General features: G+C 31.8%; 1 protein-coding gene across 1 annotated transcript; it reads right to left on the bottom strand.

The window, feature by feature from the left end:
- Positions 1-4,557: 4,557 nt before the first annotated feature.
- Positions 4,558-7,145, bottom strand: LOC109797524 (short-chain dehydrogenase TIC 32 B, chloroplastic). The gene is made up of 8 exons (XM_020357581.3): positions 6,922-7,145; positions 6,264-6,495; positions 6,060-6,139; positions 5,746-5,899; positions 5,573-5,651; positions 5,345-5,432; positions 5,221-5,267; positions 4,558-5,132 (listed from the first exon to the last, which is right to left on the bottom strand). Exons 1-8 carry the CDS (start codon positions 7,049-7,051, stop codon positions 4,950-4,952), a joined length of 993 nt encoding a protein of 330 aa, XP_020213170.1. The 5' UTR covers positions 7,052-7,145; the 3' UTR covers positions 4,558-4,949.
- Positions 7,146-19,704: the final 12,559 nt, after the last annotated feature.

Genomic DNA, 19,704 nt, shown 5'->3' with positions numbered 1-19,704 from the left:
GTGATGGTATCATGTCTAGAACTATCAATCTTAAAAGAACTAAGAGGAAAGAGTTAGACTTGAAGGAAAAAAGTTCAAATTCTTGTTGAATTTAGAGTCATTTTTAATAGTTTGTTTTCTTTTCTTTGTATATATTTTTTCTTGTAAATATTTTTAAAATTTGACTTTGTATTTTTGGGTCAAATATTATAAAGATTTATTATAATGTAACTATTTTTTTAGGAGTGCATTTAGTATATTAAGAGGAATGTAACTAGTATTTGAATATGTGCTTGTTGGGCATAATTAGACCATGTGAGGGTGAGGTGTATTAGCCCATGAAGTGGATGCCCACTTCACCATCACTTCTCTCTCATTAGTTCAAACAAACCTACCAAGTCACATTTTCACATATTAGTTCTATATCTATTTTTTACTAATATACCCTATCAAACCTTTTGCATTTTATCATGTGGCAAACTCTCATTAACTATTTTAAACTTAAGATGTTGACACTTTTACGAGAGAAAATTCAAATTTGAATTAGAGATAGTTAGTTTGAGTACAAGTTAACCTAATTTTGGTTAGCTTAACTTACACTACAAGTTATCAAACTCTATATATATATACTTGTAACTCCTATGTAACTCATCATTTTAAGCCATTATATGAGAATTGAGTTTTTAAAATTCTCTCTTTAAAGTCTTATTTTTTCCTTAAGAATTTTTATTAAGGAATTCTCCCTTGTGGCGAGTTCAACATTTTTTGCTTATCATTCACTTGAAGGAGACACATCTTATTCCTAATCTTTCTACCATATTTTGCTTGTTTTCTTTTCAATTGGAGCCATGGATGAAGATTGGAGGAGAAAGGAAGCAAGATGAGGAGAAACATCCATCATCTTCTCAACTAATTTCATCATATTTGGTATCATGAGCGTTGGTTTCATCCATGGAGGCTTATTCTTGAATTTTCTTTATGTTCATATATTTTTACTTGTCTAGTCAAGTTTATGTTGTGTAGATCTAGTTTTTGTATGCTAATTCTACAGGTCTATGTTTCTCTTGAAAACTTTGGTTCAATTTTTTTTTAAACCTAGTATATGGTGAAGGATTTTTTTACTCTTGGCAAGCGGACCAAGCTTCGTTATAGTAATTTGATATCGTCCTCAGGGATTTGGTGATACTAGTAATTTCCTTTCTTGTTTGTGGAGAACATGAGTGAAGTATTGATTTAAGTTTGAATTAAAGCAATTAAAAGCAACAGAATGAATGTAATAGAAAACCTTATATGAGAAAGAGATTGGATTCAAATGTACTTTCTAACTCTTTTAATCTTCATCAGATAAATATGATTTCACTTCTATCACTTCCATGTTCAATAATTAGCTCAACCAGATTCCTCAAAATTGAGCCCTAAGGTGGTTAACCCTAAACATGATTCCTCTTTGAATTAAGATTAACACCTTGCATTAAGACAATAACTTGAACCAAAATGGCTAACAAAATCAAGTCTATTCCTAGAACAAGAGATTATTAGGTGAATGATTCAGTTCGGGTTTTGAAAATGTTTCCCAACAAAGTTCAAAAACCTAAAATCATAAAATGGGTGATCAAACCGGATTAAACATTAAGAGAAGAATCAAACACAAGTAATAGAGCTGAATATCATATAGATCTAAGAAGAAATAGAGTTAGTAGTTACATTGAATCCAACCCAAGAGAAACTAGCCACTCATGGTGAGGGCCATAGCAAATAAAAAGATGAGATTACACCATAGAAGAGAAGAAATGAAGATGGGTCCTCGTTCCCAAGCAAGCCAATCTTCAAATCTAATCTTCAAGCTCTCCTTTTCTCCTGGGTGATCTTTCTCTCTGTGTTTCTCTTCGTTTCGTTCTGTTTCGATACCCCTTTTTCCTCCCTTTTGTGCCCTAAAATACGTCCTGTCCAAGGGAAAGTTGGGATTTTTAACCCAAGGCTGCAGCTCTGGAATGGGGGCTGTAGCTCTGAATTTCTGGACTGCCCAATGTTCCAAGGCTGGGGCTCTGGTTTTCATGGCTGAAGCTTCAAGTCTCTGGAATTGGTTCAGGCTTCGTGGCTGCAGCTTTGAATCTGGAGCTATAGCCTTAACTCTCTGGAACACTTCATTTTGGTTTAGGCTTCATGGCTGCAGCATTGGCTTTGGAGCTATAGCCTTGGATTTCCAACTTCATCAAAATCTACACAAAAAGGAAATATTTTCAACCAAAGAAACTACACTCTTGTAACTCCTTAGATTAATCTTAGTTCATCTATTTGGAGGGTCAAACACAACCAAAATTACTTACATCTCTCCCAAAAAGAGTGTCAAATTAAGCATAAAAATATGCAATTTGAGCACTTATCAGTATATTAACCAAATATTTGTGTATGCTTTTAAGATTCATGTTCTATGTGTTTTCCTCTTTATTTTGATGTATGTTATGATGAGTTTGAAAATATAAACAAAAATTATGAATAGATCTAACTTTCTTTTTGAAATCTATGCAAAATATGTTATCTAAAGTCATATTTAGCCCTTGTTTGTCATGATTTCTAGTTGTTACTATTTTGTTTTGAAATCCTGAAAATATTTGTATATCTTATGCTAGCCAAAACATATACATATATTTTATGTTTATAATCTTTGAGTTTTTACATATTATTAAATCATTAATATGTTTGAGTAGAGTTATGTTTCTTCTTTTCTAATAATTTTTTTTTCTCTATTTCATCATCTATCATTTCTTTCGCTTTCTCTTTTCTCCCTATCTCTTTCGTCTACTTATCCTAATACACCCCATTTTGGGTGCACTTTAATCATAACTATATTTGTTACATCATAAAAATGGTGGAGAAAAATATTATGTGATGCACACAAATTTCTCTTTTTAAATGAAGAAAATTTTCTTATATTTATTCTTTGTGTGAGACTTATATCCCTTTTTAACTTTTATCTTGTGTATATTTTTAATTCTTTTTTATGTAAGGATAATTTTGTCTTCATACATAGGTTTTATTTTCCACTTATGCAAAGAAGAGAAGAGAAGAATACATTTTTCTTTTCTCATTTCAATTCATTTTAACAAAAATAATAATTATTATTATTATTATTATTGAACTAAAATAAATCATGTTTAGATTGATTGTATCATTTAAATAACGTTTTTAAAATTGAAATTACGTTTTTAAAATTGAAATTACATAAATCATATATATTATTAATAAAGATAATGCATTTTCTTATTGTACATATTTTGTTTATTATTTTATCTTTTGATTTCAAAAATCACATTCTCTAATTGTTAACCATCTATACATATTAACTTCAATTATTTTTATCATTTATTTATTTAAAAGAAATACACATAAACATGAAATGTCTTTTTTACACTAATAGTATATATAAAGATAATAATAAATTAAATCATAACTATCTAGATGAGAAATATATACACAAGCTATTAGAGATTAAACTAACAAAACTAAGCTTCCAACTCATTTAAATAATTGAGTTTAACTTTAGGCGATTCCTTGCGTGCCCTTTGTGAGTAGAGGGTTTTCGTGAGTAGAGGGTTTTCGTGACGGCGATTCCTTGCGTGCCCTTTGTGAGTAGAGGGTTTTGGTGCCCTCTGTACGGACAGCGAATCAGGTGATGCCACGTGTTCCTTTACTCCATGTCATCCTGCGTGTTGAAAGTTTGACCAGAAATTGGGTAATTGGATCTGATCCGTCCCTGCACCATGATCCAACAAACCAACCTGGGTCCCTAGAATCATTTTGAAAATTTGGATTCTAGGGGATCAATTCCGACGAGGAAAATGTCATGTCCTTATAAATTGAATTGGGAGAATGGGTATCAAAGCACACCACCCTCAACGCCGACAACGCCGGCGGCAGCCTCATCCTCCGCGCCTCCACCTCCGGCGGCGGCGACGCCAGCCTCAACACCACCGACACGATCGAGGTCCTCCACGAAAAACTGGGAACCTTAAACGCCTCGTTATTCGTGTCGGAACCAAAATACGATTACTTATACTGCGGGTCGTCGCTGTTCGGGGACCTGAACCCACAGCGCGTGAGGGAGTGGATAGCGTACCACGTGCGGTTCTTCGGGGTTAAGTCGCACTTCGTGATACACGACGCGGGTGGGGGCCACGCGGAGGTGCTGGAGGTGCTGAGGCCGTGGATGGAGCTGGGGTACGTGACGCTGCAGGACATTAGGGAGCAGGAGAGATTCGATGGGTACTACCACAACCAGTTCATGGTGGTCAATGTGGTCCCTAAAATCATTTTGAAAATTTGGATTCTAGGGGATCAATTCCGACAAGGAAAATGTCATGTCCTTATAAATGGAAAAATTTTGGGACCCGGGTTGGTTTGTTGGATCATGGTGCAGGGGCGGATCAGATCCAATTACCCAATTTCTGGTCAAACTTTCAACACGCTAGATGACATGGAGTAAAGGAACACGTGGCATCACCTGATTCGCTGTCCGTACAGAGGGCACCAAAACCCTCTACTCACAAAGGGCACGCAAGGAATCGCCTTAACTTTAAACTTAAATATGTTTTGTTAAATAAAAGGATATGATGACGCATTTAATGAGGTTGAATAATTTACAAATAACAATTGAAATTTTTAGTTGTACTCTCATCAATAGTTGCACCATTAGGAATTCAGCTATCCTCTCAAACAATGGCATTTTTTGAAGTTTTTATGAAAAATTGTGGCATTTTATTTGGACAGTTGTCTTTTCCATCACGGGTTGTCCTCTATGTAGTAGTTTGTACAATAAATCATGGTAAAGTCATATGGTGAAGGGTATTCCTCTATAAAACCCCTTGATGATGATGTGGTTTTGGGTTACCTTTTAGAATTTTCTAACGGCTTCTACGTAACGTAAATAGATAATTACATATATACATGGTGTAGAAGACTAGTAGAGGGTTTCAATTTGTTGCTTGACGTAGCCGTTTGTGAAGCAATGCATGGGTGTCGTTCCATAGCTTTCTAGCTTCTGATTCGTCGTTTGCTAGACTTGAGCAGTTACTCTCATTACAATCCGTAAAATATTTTCCACTCACCCCCTCTGTTTGCCTGCTTAGAGCAACATAACACGTCGTTGATGCACCCTACAGCAAACATATACATGCATTATTGTAAATACTGCTACTCATAAATCATAATATAAAATAAGCTAGAAAATATTATGTTACAAACCTGTGATATCGATTTCAGCAACTTGGATGCAATGAAAAACAAGGAATCTGCATGGAAGTTTTATGAATATGTAGTGGCTTAAAACCTTATTATACTTAACAATTTAATTAAGCTTTGTACTTACCCGTTATTAATCCCTTATGTGCTCTAATAATTCCTGTCTTCACAATGCCTGGATGCACTGCGTTAATAGTTACATTTGCATTCCTTTCCTGTGATCATTTCACAATTTGCAAGAATATTTTAGCGAGACATACAAAGATTTAATTTAATAGCGTGATGATCAGCAATTCAGCATTCACCACAAATAAAAAAATAAATACAATAATAGCAAGTTATTTGTCATTATAACCTTGAGCTGTCTGGCAACTTCCTTCACATGCAGAATTGTGGCCAATTTTGATTGAGCATATGCGCGTGTGCCATTATAGCTGCATTTGTTGTTTGAAAGAAAATTAGGATTACTAATGTCCAAATTTAATGCAATCAAACTTTGCAGAGAAGGGGACTAAGTGGCTATTGTACTTTTTTCCGCAGAGCATGTCGTTGAAACAAAAACAAGATCTTTTCACCCAGCTATGAATCACAGAAGAAATGTTTATTATTCTTCCTTGAATGCCTGTCCTCTTTGCTGTATCAATCATTTTCTCTAGTAGCATTTTTGTTAACAAAAAATGTCCTGCATTATAAGAAATTATGAGGGTCTTATTTAATGGTGATCATGAGGACTCTGTTTGAGTCAATTTTAACTATGCTCGACTTTGCTTCTCTAATTTGTGTGTACGCGTTTGTCTTGTGTTTAAGGACTGCAAGAAAATAAGAATGGAGAAGTGAAGTACCTAAGTAATTTGTAGCAAATGTCATTTCAATTTTCTCTTCGGAGAACTCCAAGTTTTGAGAGTACATTCCTGCATTGTTTCTGTGAAATAAATTTATTCTAACTTTTAGCACTTCATGAATATAAATGGCTTCACTCTTCCTACCTATGAATCACGAATATATAATGGAAAAAAGGGAAAATATGATTAAAAAAAAAAACTCACATGAGAATATTAAGGGGAAGTTCCAAAGCTAAAAATTCTGAACAAAATCTCTGTACAGAAGCAAAAGAGCTAAGATCAATCTCCAACAGAATAACCTCAGCATGAGGACTCTCCTTTTGGATCTTCTCTCTCACTTCCTTGGCCTTTCTCAAGTCCCTGGCTCCAATCACAACCCTCACTCCTCTCTTTGCTAGCACTCTAGCTGTTTCAGCTCCAATACCAGAAGTCGCACCTTCAATTCAAAATTCAGCAACAAATTGCATCTTCATTAATTAAGCTAACCCCACATTATATTTCACTTAGTAATAACTAAATACTTTTTAGAATAGTAAATTACTATCATATAATGAATAAAATCCACGGTAAAAAGTTGGATAGAGATTTCTGACACTGACAAAACTCAAGTACAGATGAAAATGCCGGTGACAGTTACGTATTATAAAGAAAGTGACAAGAATAATGTGTTCCAGAATTTTCAAAATTAAAACCAAACAGACTGGAAGATCAGAAGGGAATAGTGATACACAAGAAAAACTTTAACCATTCTTGGGTTCTTTATTACAGAGAAAATGTTTGGTCACAAAAAATACTGGTGGCAGTGGAACCATGATGTATAGACTATAAAGCATTTTATGATATAATATGGTGACTTAATTACCAGTGATGAGAGCGGTTAGATTTGAAGGAAGGAAGGAAGAGAAATCTTGAGTGACTTGTTCAGCTGTTGAATTTGAGCCGAAACCACTAGGGCCAGCAAGGCCTGCTAAGTAACGTAGTGTTGCCTTCATGGATTGCCCTGCTTTAGAATCTCACAAGGACAAAGCATTTGTGGGTGAAACTCAAAACCACATAGCTTTATATAGAGAGTATACACCAGCACATACACAGCACAACACATATGCTAAGTCATATGAAATGATTCAAGTTTAGAATTAATAATGTACGTAAATTAAATTCATTTAAAATACACAAATTAATATATGGAGCAAGTGGATCAACTAGACTAAAATTATTTTAACTTGATCAATAATTTCAAATTTAAGTCTCAGCTATCCAATTATGTTATAGAGAGTTTTAACGCTCATAAATATCTAATATTGATAAATTGTGTTAAAATCTGTCACTATATTCTTTCTTGTTAAATTATACTTTTCTTGTTAAATGATATTTTTAAAATGCAATAAAATAGAATTCATTATTCATTTGTTTACTTTTGATTAACACGTGTATGAAACGTCATAAAACTTCCACGTAGACCATGGACTAAGACCAACCAAACTTAGTGGTCTTCATCAATTATTAATTTATTAACAAAGTTGTTTGGTTTAGACCTTTGTACAATGGTTAGTGAGACATAGTTGAGTTAGTGCATTAAATGTTTCACAGCTTCTTCCTCTTAGAGTACTATACCCACTAATTTTCAAGCAACATATATAATTGATTGAGAGTTGAGACCACCGATGTTGGATGGTCCACAAACTATGTGATTTGAACCTACCAACACGGTTGATATTAAGAAATTATATCAGCACGTAATTCTATCATCCCTACTATTTGCAATTCATTTGGATCATTTTTCCTTTACTTTTCCGGTCTTCATTTCTCATAATTACTGCTGTCCTTATTAAGTGGCTTGCATTTTCCAGTGGGCTGTGGACTTTTATGTTCTTTTGGTAAAACTTTCGAGTAGGTAATAATGCATAATTAAGAGTAACAATGAATCATTAATTATGTGAAGATTATTTCTTAAGTAAAACCGAATTCTTACGTGTAAATGAATGATGTCTGGTAACTGTGCTTCCTGTTTTTATTTCCTTTTGTTTTGCACAAGGATGTTAACTTTCACTTTTCTTATGGTAATCAATTTCTGAATGTGGATCCATTATTTTCTGTACTTTTTTTATTTTCCATCCAAAACGACCATCTTACCCGCTTTGTCATCTTTCCGCAGAATTGAAGCAAAGTTTTTTTTGCTTCAGAGGAGGAGGTTCATTTTTAAGCCCTAAACACATCACATCACTACCAGAAAATGGATTGTTGTTACCTTAGTGACAGCAATCTCGCCTCAGAAATCCTTACAAATTAATGTTAGTAATAATTAACGGCTAAAAGGGTTAGCAAGAAAATAATAGTGATATATGTTAGATATGGCTAAATAAATAGTCATGTGTGGTGAAGGTAACAATTTTTTTTCCCTGTCACCTAGTTCAAGTAACATAATTAAAATAACTATAAGGTTTTTATTTTTTATAGACGCTGACTGAAACTTGTGTTAAGGAAAGAAAAACCATATTACTAGATGCTGTATACAATTGAAAGGACAAAGAGTACTAGACAAGAAGATCCGGTCTGCATCGCTCAGCAAGATACGTGATCTGCTTTGCCTAACTTCTTTCTTGAAAGTCCGTTTATATTATTACAAAAAATAGGTTTTAGTTCAACAAAATCAAAATATCACTGTCACATATATAGTCCAGGTTAAACTTAATTCCTTTTCTTTTTTTCTTTCCCTTATTTTGGGTTACAATTATTATTTCCAAATTTCAACCAAAGGATACTGTTGGTATATATCCGGTGTGCGGTGCGACATAACTATAGCCTGTTGCACCAAAAGTCAAGACCTTTTGCACGAGCTAATTATATATTCTACTTCTTACGATACGTTAACTTCAAGAAATACTTAAAAAAGATATAAAATTGTGTTTGCAAATTCTCATCTTTTAAGTTGAACTATGTCGGAAATATGTTTGAAAAATAAGTGAACATTGTTACTCGTTTATATACGCTATACTAGTCTTATTTTTAGTGGAGTGAGATATTTTCTATATTAAAAATTAAACTTTTCAAGCATGAAATCGATAATAGTCTTGTAATAGTGAGTGACTTAATAAAGTCACTAGCAATCGATAATCGTTAGGATATAAGTTTTGATATTTTTTAATACAATTTTAAGAAATAAGTCTAATTTAACTTTACAAAATTAGTTTGTAAAATAAAGGTTGTTCATCATTTATGTACACTATTATAATCTTATTCCTACATGATGTAAGATCTCCAATACACCTTCTTCATATAAAGAATTGAATATCTTAAACGTGAAATTTATATCGTCTTATTCTTAATTGATATGTGATCTTCAACAAACTATCATCTCTTCTCGTGATTGCATATATATAAATTATATTTGTTATTTTTTCATGATAATAAAAATCTTTTATATTATAATAATCTTCTTAGCATTACCCAAAGTTAACATATAAATATATATATATATATAATAGATGAAATATTTATTGTAATATTAAAGATATGTATTTAATTATCCGAGTTTATCATGATTAAACTAACCAATCATAACCTTTAATGGTTTAAGCATCAACTCGTTTTTTTATTTTTTTTTATTTTTACTTTTTATAAATACTATCCCGTTGCTATTAGTTTATTAATTTGTATGTTTATTAGTAATACTTTGAAAAAAATTATAGGTGTCCACTTTTTTATTTATATTTTCGTACATATCACTTATATATTACAAAATACAAAAAAAAAATCCTTATATCATTTTGTACCATAGTCTATTATTATTTATTTTAAAAACATTTTTGACCTTATAGAAATGATGGTAACAAATTTACACACACTAAATGGTAATAGTAGTAGTAGTTAAAATATTTTTTATGTATACGTTACATACCTTTTGATTTTTTTTTCCCTCTAAGCAAAATTTTTGACTCTACCCCCGTACATAATATATAAAACTTATCGATCGTCACAGTCACCGAAATGTTTAGGATACGCCAAGGTAGCCAATCGTGACGGCCAACGTTATTCATGCTTTGTAGAAAAAATGGTGCAACTTTTGAAGAAAAAGGGGATGAGTTATAGTTTCTCTCCTTTTTTAGTTAATAGCTGAATTGATAATTAATTAACCACAGGCAAAATTCATGCACGTCAATTTTGTTTTGTTTAACGTTTTCTAGAAGACCCCAAGATATGTTTTGTTTTCTATATATGAAAAAATGGCTCTAGATATCCATGTTGAAGTAAAGTAATTATAGATCCCTGATGATGCTTTGCATGCACTAGTGACGAAGAAAGAACTAAGAAGGAAGAAATAGGTATGAATGTAGTATGTATGTATCCTAACACGTGTGCATCTAGAGAAAGCAATGATAACGGGTACAAGATGCATTGAGGGTTTGAATTTGGATGGAGAGTGTTGTGCTGGAGAGGATGGAATTGAAGGAATGAAAAGAGAGAGAGAGAGAGAGATGCTTTTGATGCGTGCGTGCCATTCACGTCTCTTTTTTGTGGCACATAGAGAGGTCCAATTTCTCTGCTTTATCCATGGCGCTTAGAGAATGATGGAAGGTGTTGGAGGTTTGACGGGTTAAAAGTGAGGCATTGAGTGCGACCCTTCAACGATGGAATGCTGCACAAGGGTCCCATTCTGTTTCCCAATTCCTCAACACCATCTTATCACCTCTTTCAATCTTCATTCCTAGTTTCACACGTGATCCCTCTTCGCATGCGTCTATCAAACTCTCTTCTATAAAGTCTGAAAATATATCTCATACATAATAATAGTGCTATATATTCAGAATCCATATGTGTGCCAGTCACATGAAATATATACTTCATGCATTATGCATATGCTGACATACATGCTTCCATATATCACACGAAAGGCTCCTTTCCATTATTCAAAAGCTAAAGTGCCTAATTATTATCGCTAGTACCTTCTTCTTTTGCTAACCAAAAATAGGATCACCACTTGTGGAGTAAATGTTGAAATATATATAAGCTACCATCTTTGTTGAGTCATTAATTTAGTTCCTTTATGTTCTTTTAAGGATATGTGTTTATTCGATCGTCAAGCGGGTCTAACTCGGTTGAATTATTATGATGTGTGAGTTGTTGAACTTGAGCTTATTTTAATGGATAAAAATATATATCATTTTTTAATAGGTAGTTTTGAACTTCTATATATACCCATATGTTGATTAATTCTATCCTTGAGCTTGATCAAAGCATTGATGATTGAACTAGGAGATTAGCGAAAGAAAAATATACTTTTTAATACTTTTATAGTCAAACAATCAAAACTAATAAAGTATAACCAAAGTGATAAATAAAGTAACTGGAGATTTTTTTATATAACCACAAGTATTATTTACGATAGACAAATTATATTCGAGTAAAGTAAGAATATATTTACTGCTACTTAATAGTAAAATACGAATTAACTATGTTAAGTCACATGTTTTGTATTTTATTGAACAAAATTTAAACAAAAATTATAAAGAAAAAATTGATTTGATTAAAAGAAAACTGATATGACCTCGAAATCACGCGTATCCTTGTATTATGGTTGAACAAATTCGTCCAACGAAGAATTTTTTTAAGTAAAATTAAATGGTCAAATAAATAAATTAATCACTCTCAAAAGATCCAAAAATATCATGCAGTATATTCTCAAAATGAATGTGTAATTTGCTCAATGTGTAACAAATGAAAATAAAATAATGTGATATATGATATAAAATTATATCAATAGTGATTTTTGTTTGATTTGTTGACATATATATATATATATATATATATATATATATATATATATATATATATATATATATATATATATATATATATATAAATGTGTAGTGCTCATATAGTACAACTTGTTGATTAATTTTGTGGCTTAACCTTCAAGCTAATTAATTAACCTTAAAGACATGTCACATACAAAATTATGATTAGGTTCGCAACGTAATTAGTTTAAAAATTTGATTCATGCAGCTGACCAATACTATTGTTAATTGAAAAGGTGCGGGCTTTGTTTGATTTTTTTTTTTTCGTTTCCAAATTCAATGACGTATGATAAATTAATTCGTAATTCAAATTGAACACTTTACTCTCGTCTCACCTTTCTAATTTTTCCCATTAAATTAAGTTTCACTTTCTCCTTATCCACTCTTTTTTAAATGTAATGAGCATTGTAATTACTTTCATCATGCATGAAATAATTACACATGGTAATTTTGCTAATCATTATAGAGTACTATTTGTGATAGATTAATTTGTATTAGGAGGTCTAATTCGGTTAGTTTTAGCATAATGCGTAAATTAGCATAAATACTTTTAATATGGAATTTGATTTTCATCGATAAAAAAAGTTAGTTTCTCTTATTTAATACATCTAAAAAATTATTTATTTATTGAAAAAGTATAATTGTAATATAACTAGAAAAAATTAAAAGAAGTTTCCCTTAAAACAAAATTATTTATTGAATAAAATTTAATATTATATAAGTTTAATTTTCATACATTATTATAAAAAATATATATTAACACCATCAATCAATTAAAAATTATGCTCGTCAAAAGAGTTTGATTCAGTTGGTTGAATAATGTTGGTGAGTGTTATAAACTTTTTTAATATTTGATTCTCATGGATTTAAAAAAAAAGATTACACACATCAAACATAAATTTTAAAATAATTATTATAAATATAAACAATTTTACCGTACATAATAATATATAAGTAGAAGTGAATTCTATTTAAATTCATATCATTTTCCAATGATTTATCTTCTTTGTGTTAATTCGATTTTAATTAATGAAAGAAGGACTTCTAGCCATATCTGTATATATTAAAAGAATTAAAGACGTCAGCAATAAAAAGAAAAACAGTACATCTAGTTGTCAAATTAAGTTGATAAGATTATTTCCATAATAAGCTTTTGTATTGGTTGTTGGCTGGTTATATAATTAGCCTATAACCTTTTCTCCTAGAGGCTATAACCTAGCTACTTCATCCAGAAAAAAGTGTAAGTCCTTTCACATTTGAGATTCCGTATTTTTTTCTATTTCAAAGGTGATGGAAAAAACATTATATCCACCACACAAGGGGATAGGGATGTCTCGTCTTCTTCCATGATTATAGAACTAATTAATGAGGACAGATAATAGTCCTAATTGTCTTGATTACTCGTATCAAATCACCAACAAATCCACTTTATGGATGTTAAGAGATTTATACGTTTAAGCTTATAATATAAAACAATGAAAGTTTAAGAAGAATATTTTTATGTATATTATTATTGTACAAAGCTATACACGAAATATATAATCTTCAGGTGAAAAGTAAATAATAATAAAAAGTAATTTTGACCATAAATTTACTAATTATAGTTTCTTGATTTACAAAAAAATTAAATTCCTAGTTTACGGAAAATTTGAAACATTTAAATTAAGCAAAAAAGTATTTCAACATTCTTTCTCATGTTAGTGCATAGATGTCTGACATGTCTAACTTGTTCACAACTTCTGAGAATACTTAAGGTGGAACTACTTTAGTCAAGCTATCTATCAATCGGTCTTCTAATCGATCCTCGATAACTTCAATATTTTCTCGTCCAATTTCTCTTTAATGAAGAATTTGTCTACTTTCACATGTTTGATATGATCATTTTGAATTGGGTTATGAGCTATATCACGTGCAATCTTATTATCCCAATACAATTGAATTGGTTGTTCAGGTAAATAACCCAAATTTGATAGGAGAAATTTTAGCCATAGTGCTTAACATATCCAACCCTCTAAGTTCAACTTCTACACTTGTGGTGCAACAACATTCTATTTTTTACTTCTCCATGTAACAAGGTTACCTCCAACAAAGGTAATGTAACTTAAAATATATCTTCTGTCATCTATAGGTTCAGCCTAATGAGCGTTAGTATATACACTCACATTTTGATTATTTCTAATTTTTGAAAACAAAATTCCTTTCCTTGGAGCAAATTTTAAATATCTTAAAATACCCATAACAACATTCATATGTTTCTCTCCATGATTGTGTGTACTAGATATACCAATCTTCCTACAAGTCCCTTGTATCTCCCTTTATCAATTGGTATTTGATTAGGTTCAACAAAATATTTTAGTCCTTTTTCAACAGGTATATTGGTTGGTTGACAAGCTGACATACCAATTTCCTAACAAATCTGAATTATATTTTCTTTGGGATAAGAAAATTTCTTTACTTGATCAAGACACTTCAATCCTAAGAAATATTTTAAAGGACTATAAGGTCTTTCATTTCAAATTCCTTAAACAAGTAATTTTGGAGAGATTTTCTTTCTTCAACATCATTCTTGATAACTATCATGTCATCAACATATACGATAAGTGCATTGATTTTACCTTGCTATATTTTTAGAAACAAAGTGTTATGTGTATTGCTTTGACTATAACCAAATGCTTTCATATACTTTGTGAACCTTCAAAACCATGCTATTGGGGATTGTTTGATACCATATGCAATGACTTCTTTAATCTACACACCTTATTGTATGCTTTTGGTATCTTGCACCTTAGAGGAAAATCCATGTAGACTTCTTCAAACAATTCACCATGAAGAAACACATTCTTTGCATCAAATTGTTGTAATGATTGATCCAAGTTTTCTGCTAGAGATAATAAAGCTCAATTTTTGTTGATTTTAGCTACTAGTTCAAACATCTCTGTGTAATCAATTCCATATGTTTAGGTGTGCCCTTGGCCACTAGTCTTGCTTTAAAGTGCCTAATTGTACCATCTGCTTTGTATTTAATTGTATAAACCCATCAACATCAAATTATTTTCTTTTTTGATGGATAATCAACAAGTTCCTATGTATTAATTTAGCAAAGACTTCATTTCCTCATTCATAGCTACTCTCCACCTTGGGTCCATGAAGACTTCTTACACATTGTTAGGAATAGATACACTAGATAATTGATTTGTAAATAAATGATTTGATTCTAACAAACAATGATTAGACACATAATGGCTCATTGGATATCTAATCTTATTGGAAATTTCATATTCATAAGTGGGTTTAAGGATACCTATATTGTATCATGGTGGTAGTTGTTTTTTTGGACAATTCAACCACTAAATTATTTTTTGGACAATTCAACCACTAAATCAAAAGCATCGCCAGTCATCGATTGGTTTGGTATGACAATTTCTTGAGAAGCTACATGTTTCTTCGATAGTGGTGAACTTGTTACTTCCATTTCTTGATCATCTACCACTGCTACCTCCCACTTCTCTAGATAATCTTATTTCCTTAAATACACTCATATCATTATCTAAAGTCTTGTTGCTCCCCCAAACGATATGGCTTAAAGGAAAAATACATGGAGTATTCATGGAAAACAACATCGAAGGTAATATACATCCTTTGAGTTGGAGGGGTGATAACATCTATATCCCTTTTGATGAGTAATATATCCAAGAAAGACACAACGCAATGCTCTAGGAGCTAGTTTGTTGCATTGATGCATATAAAGATGAACATATATGTTACACAACCAAATATGTGAGGAGTCAAATTTGGGACAGTTGGTGTAGTAATTACTTCAACAAAGGCATGCAATGGTGTTTGAAATTCAACAGTGCTGGAGGGAACCTAATTAATCAAATATACAACAAAGATAATTTCTTTTCCTCAATAAGATAATGACATACATGCTTCTATTAATAAAGCACAAACAACTTCCAACAATGATGATTATTTCTTTCACATACTTCATTTTGCTAGGGTGTGTTAGGACAAGTTGTTTAGTGAACAATTCCTTCTATTTTCAAGAATTGTTGAAATTTAGAGATTAAATATTCACTCCTATTATCACTACGTAGAATCCACATATTTATACCATATTAAGTACAAATCACTTTATTAAACCTTTGAAATGAAAAATTTACTTCACTTTTGGACTTCGTCAAACATATCCAAGTCATTTTATTGCAATCATCAATAAACGTAGCAAACCAATGAGATCCACCTAAGGTGGCCATCTTGTATCGACCCCAAATATCAGAATGTATAACCATAAAAGGAATTTTACTTTTATTCATGCTTAATGGAAATGAGACACTATGACTCTTTGCAGCTTAACAAACATCACGCTTAAAACATGAAATATCACATTTTGCAAATAATCTAGGAAACAATTTTAAGGTATCCAAAGGAAGCATGTCTCAAACATCGATGTCATGGCCAAATCTCATGTTTACTTCATTTTTATTTAGATTTGCCCACTGTCAATGTTTGGTGTGATTGAGTTGAAATACGTGACTCCAATTAAGTTCAAGTAATGTAACCCATCATATCTTGTTCCATAACCAATCATTTGCTTTGTTTTGATGTCCTTAAATACACAATATTTTGGCCAAAAAATTATAACACAAGATAAAGTAGTGACAATTTGATAAATGGACAAAAGATTGTAATTCAAAGATGGAACATCTAAAGAAAAATTTAAACTCAAGATATTAGTGAGAGATAGGGATCCTTTCCTAGTGACAATTGTAGAGGAACTATTAGTTGTGAAAATAAGTTTTTTTTTGGAGAGGGTATAAAAGATGATATTTGTCCAAAATCAAATCTCATATGATTTGTGGCTTTAGAATCAATTATCCATGTACTATTAGAAACAAGTGCAGTTAAATTTAAAGCCTTACCACCATTGTTGCTACCAAAGCTGGTGATTTTCCAACAACATCTTCTTGATTAATTTTTTGTTGTAGCTGCAATAGCGAAAGTTTTGGTTGAATGCCTCTTTTGTGGATCCCATTATGGTCCCACCATTTTGGGTATCTCACAAGTTCAAAACAATGATCCTTTGTATTACTAGATTAGTTACAATAAGTACACTTAAAGGTAGATTTAGGTGAAATTGTTAAGGTCTTGGAGTAATTGTTCCTCATCTGTTCCTATTATTTTTTTAGATGATCCATTTTAATTGGATCTATTCTTGTCCATCACGGTTGAAGCTTTAATTTTTTTAAGTTCTCTGTTCATTATTGTTTGTCAAACAAACTCATGGTGATTCATTGAATAACATTTTTCTAATTTTGGGACATGGCCCTTTCTTATGATTCCACCACGAATCTATTCCAACTCACCACCCAAACTGGCAAGAAAAATACTCACTCTTTGTCATTGATCAGACTTGTGATAAGTTAGAACATCTTTCTCACATTCCATAATTACCTCATCACAATGATCCAATTCATTGTAAATTTCAACCAAATCTCCATAATAGGTAGAAAGTGATTTCCATTTTGTTTGACAGAAGAAGCTTGTTGAAGCTTGTTGATGCAATGTGAAAACTTGTAGTTCTTCTACTCCCTCATAAAAGGCTTTTTATAAAGCTCTCCAAATATCTACAACAGTTTTAAGGCATATATATTTCATGATGTCTAGAGACATAAACATTAGCAACCATCTTTTAACTTTTTGATTATCGACGTACCACTTTTTGTATCTATATTTCTTCTATATTTCTTTTCGGTAGATGGTTATATATTATCACGAATAAGCAAGAACTTCTCCTTTTTAACAAAATGCATCTCCATAATTTAAGATCACATATCATAATTTATTTCATCGAGAATGATCCCTACATTAAAGGTGAACTCTATGATTGAACAGTAATTTAGACAATAATAAACTTACTCATATTGATTTTAGCATCTCCATAATAAGACTTTCTCATGGTGTTGGATATGAATTATCTCTCATATCAAGTCAAAGTTTATGAAAATTATATTATTACTGTACGAAACTGTACATGGAATATATAGACATCAATTACGAAGTGAGAAAACTAATTATAATTTCTTGATTTACAGAAAATTAAATCCTTGATTTATGAAAAAAAATTTGAATCCCTTCAATTAAATAAAATATTCCAACAAAAATCACATGCGACCTAATCTAGAATTAATAGAAGATAGCCATTTTTTCTTATACAAAAAATATTTATTTTTTAAAAGTCTTAGCTGGCTATTGTACATGATAACCGTAGGAACACAAAAGTAATGAATAAATATAATGAAGAAAAAATACAAGTGATGTGTAGAATGTCACCTTGGACGGAAAGAACACTATAGAACCTCCAAACGACCATTGGGCCCTAGCGTCACAACCTTGTCCGCTACAATGATAGCCAAAATTTCATACCTGAATATTGATGCCTTAAGTTGAAATTTAACAGTGCCGACAAACCCTAAAACTTTCCCAACTATCAATCATAATTCATAACTGCTCGTGTTTTTCTTTTCATCCATAGCAACGTTAAAGATAAGAATACCGAAAATAGAGAATGCATGTGGTTATGTTACGCATCATTTTGATATGTGTTAGCCTCACGTGTGATACACCAATGAGACAGTGACAAGTTGGACCCATATCACACGAGCCAATCACGGAAGAAATGGATGTGGTGGGGTGGCCACACATACAATTGTTTTCGCCTTCTAATTATACCACTACATAGATCCTTAATTGACTATAATAAATTATTAACTTAATGATCTACATTATGAGTGATGTTTCCTACTGCAGGGGACGCTTATGTGGTAAGATTTGAAGAAAAGGTTGTTTGTCTTTATCGTCATGCAGCAAGTGTAAACAAAAAGAATATGTTCGCATAATCCAAGGAGAAAATTGAATTGTTGATTGAGGATAATGGCCATATACCTCCACCTTAGCAACACAATAATAAAATAATAATAATTAAAGAATAACAAATAGTTCTTAATTAAAACCCATGATTACGTGAGTTGTTCCATGAGAAGATTAAATGGTGGGTAAAAGAGGCATGTGAATTGCGAACAATATTTTCGGAGACAATATCATGTGTTTGCCATTGCCCAAGTGGGTTTTACTGTGGAATGTGGAGACTCTATGAAGAAAACAATTTGGAGTAGAGCCATGTAACCCAAAATAACTATATATCTAAAATCAAATTCAATGCGATATACTTTGCTCCTTCTCCTGTTATTCTAAATGCTATAAACAAATAACTTTTCTTTTGTTATGGTTACTTGCTAGTTGAAAGCCTGGCCCATGATTATCTTTAACAGGCCCGCTTGATCCTACAAAGGGGCCATTTTTAATGGTTATGGTTTTGGAAAACCCCATGCTCATTCCCTTTGGGCCTGAGTGGGTGAGACAGAAGTATAGAATAGTGCCCTAACCCAAAACAGACCACAATCACTGTGCTTATAAATTTCATTCCTGCTTAAACATGATACTCTTAATCAATATATTTAATTTAAGTAGTTTCACATTTATATCCCTTAAATAAGGATAGACTCTTAACTTGAAGATGAAATCACAATTGATATTGCTACTTTATTTCTTTAGAAGCCAATTTAATAAAAATGAATTATACTTCCTTATTAGAGAGAAGAAAAAACAAACCAAGGGTCTCATCTTTCTTTGTGCTTGGTGCTGCCGCATGCATGCGGTGTGCTATAAGGCTATAACTATAAGATCGTAGTAGCTTCGGTTCTTTTTGTTTTATGGGCTCATTGATATGTGCAATTGTATAGTTGTGTCATGTGTGTTTTTATATGCATAGATGAATGAGTAAAGAGAAT

This window comes from Cajanus cajan, chromosome 5 (assembly GCF_000230855.2).
Source record: "Cajanus cajan strain Asha chromosome 5, NIPB_CcT2T_4, whole genome shotgun sequence".
NCBI lineage: Eukaryota > Viridiplantae > Streptophyta > Magnoliopsida > Fabales > Fabaceae > Cajanus > Cajanus cajan.
Note: the sequence above shows the minus strand (reverse complement) of the source record. Positions and strands in the feature narration are given on the sequence as shown.

Coding starts and splice junctions, on each gene's coding strand:
- LOC109797524 (XM_020357581.3), bottom strand. CDS start 7,051: ATGAAGGCAACACTACGTTACTTAGCAGGCCTTGCTGGCCCTAGTGGT. Junction 5,652..5,745: donor GACATGCTCTGCGGAAAAAA/GTACAATAGCCA, acceptor CAACAAATGCAG/CTATAATGGCACACGCGCAT. Junction 5,133..5,220: donor TGCTGAAATCGATATCACAG/GTTTGTAACATA, acceptor TGTTTGCTGTAG/GGTGCATCAACGACGTGTTA.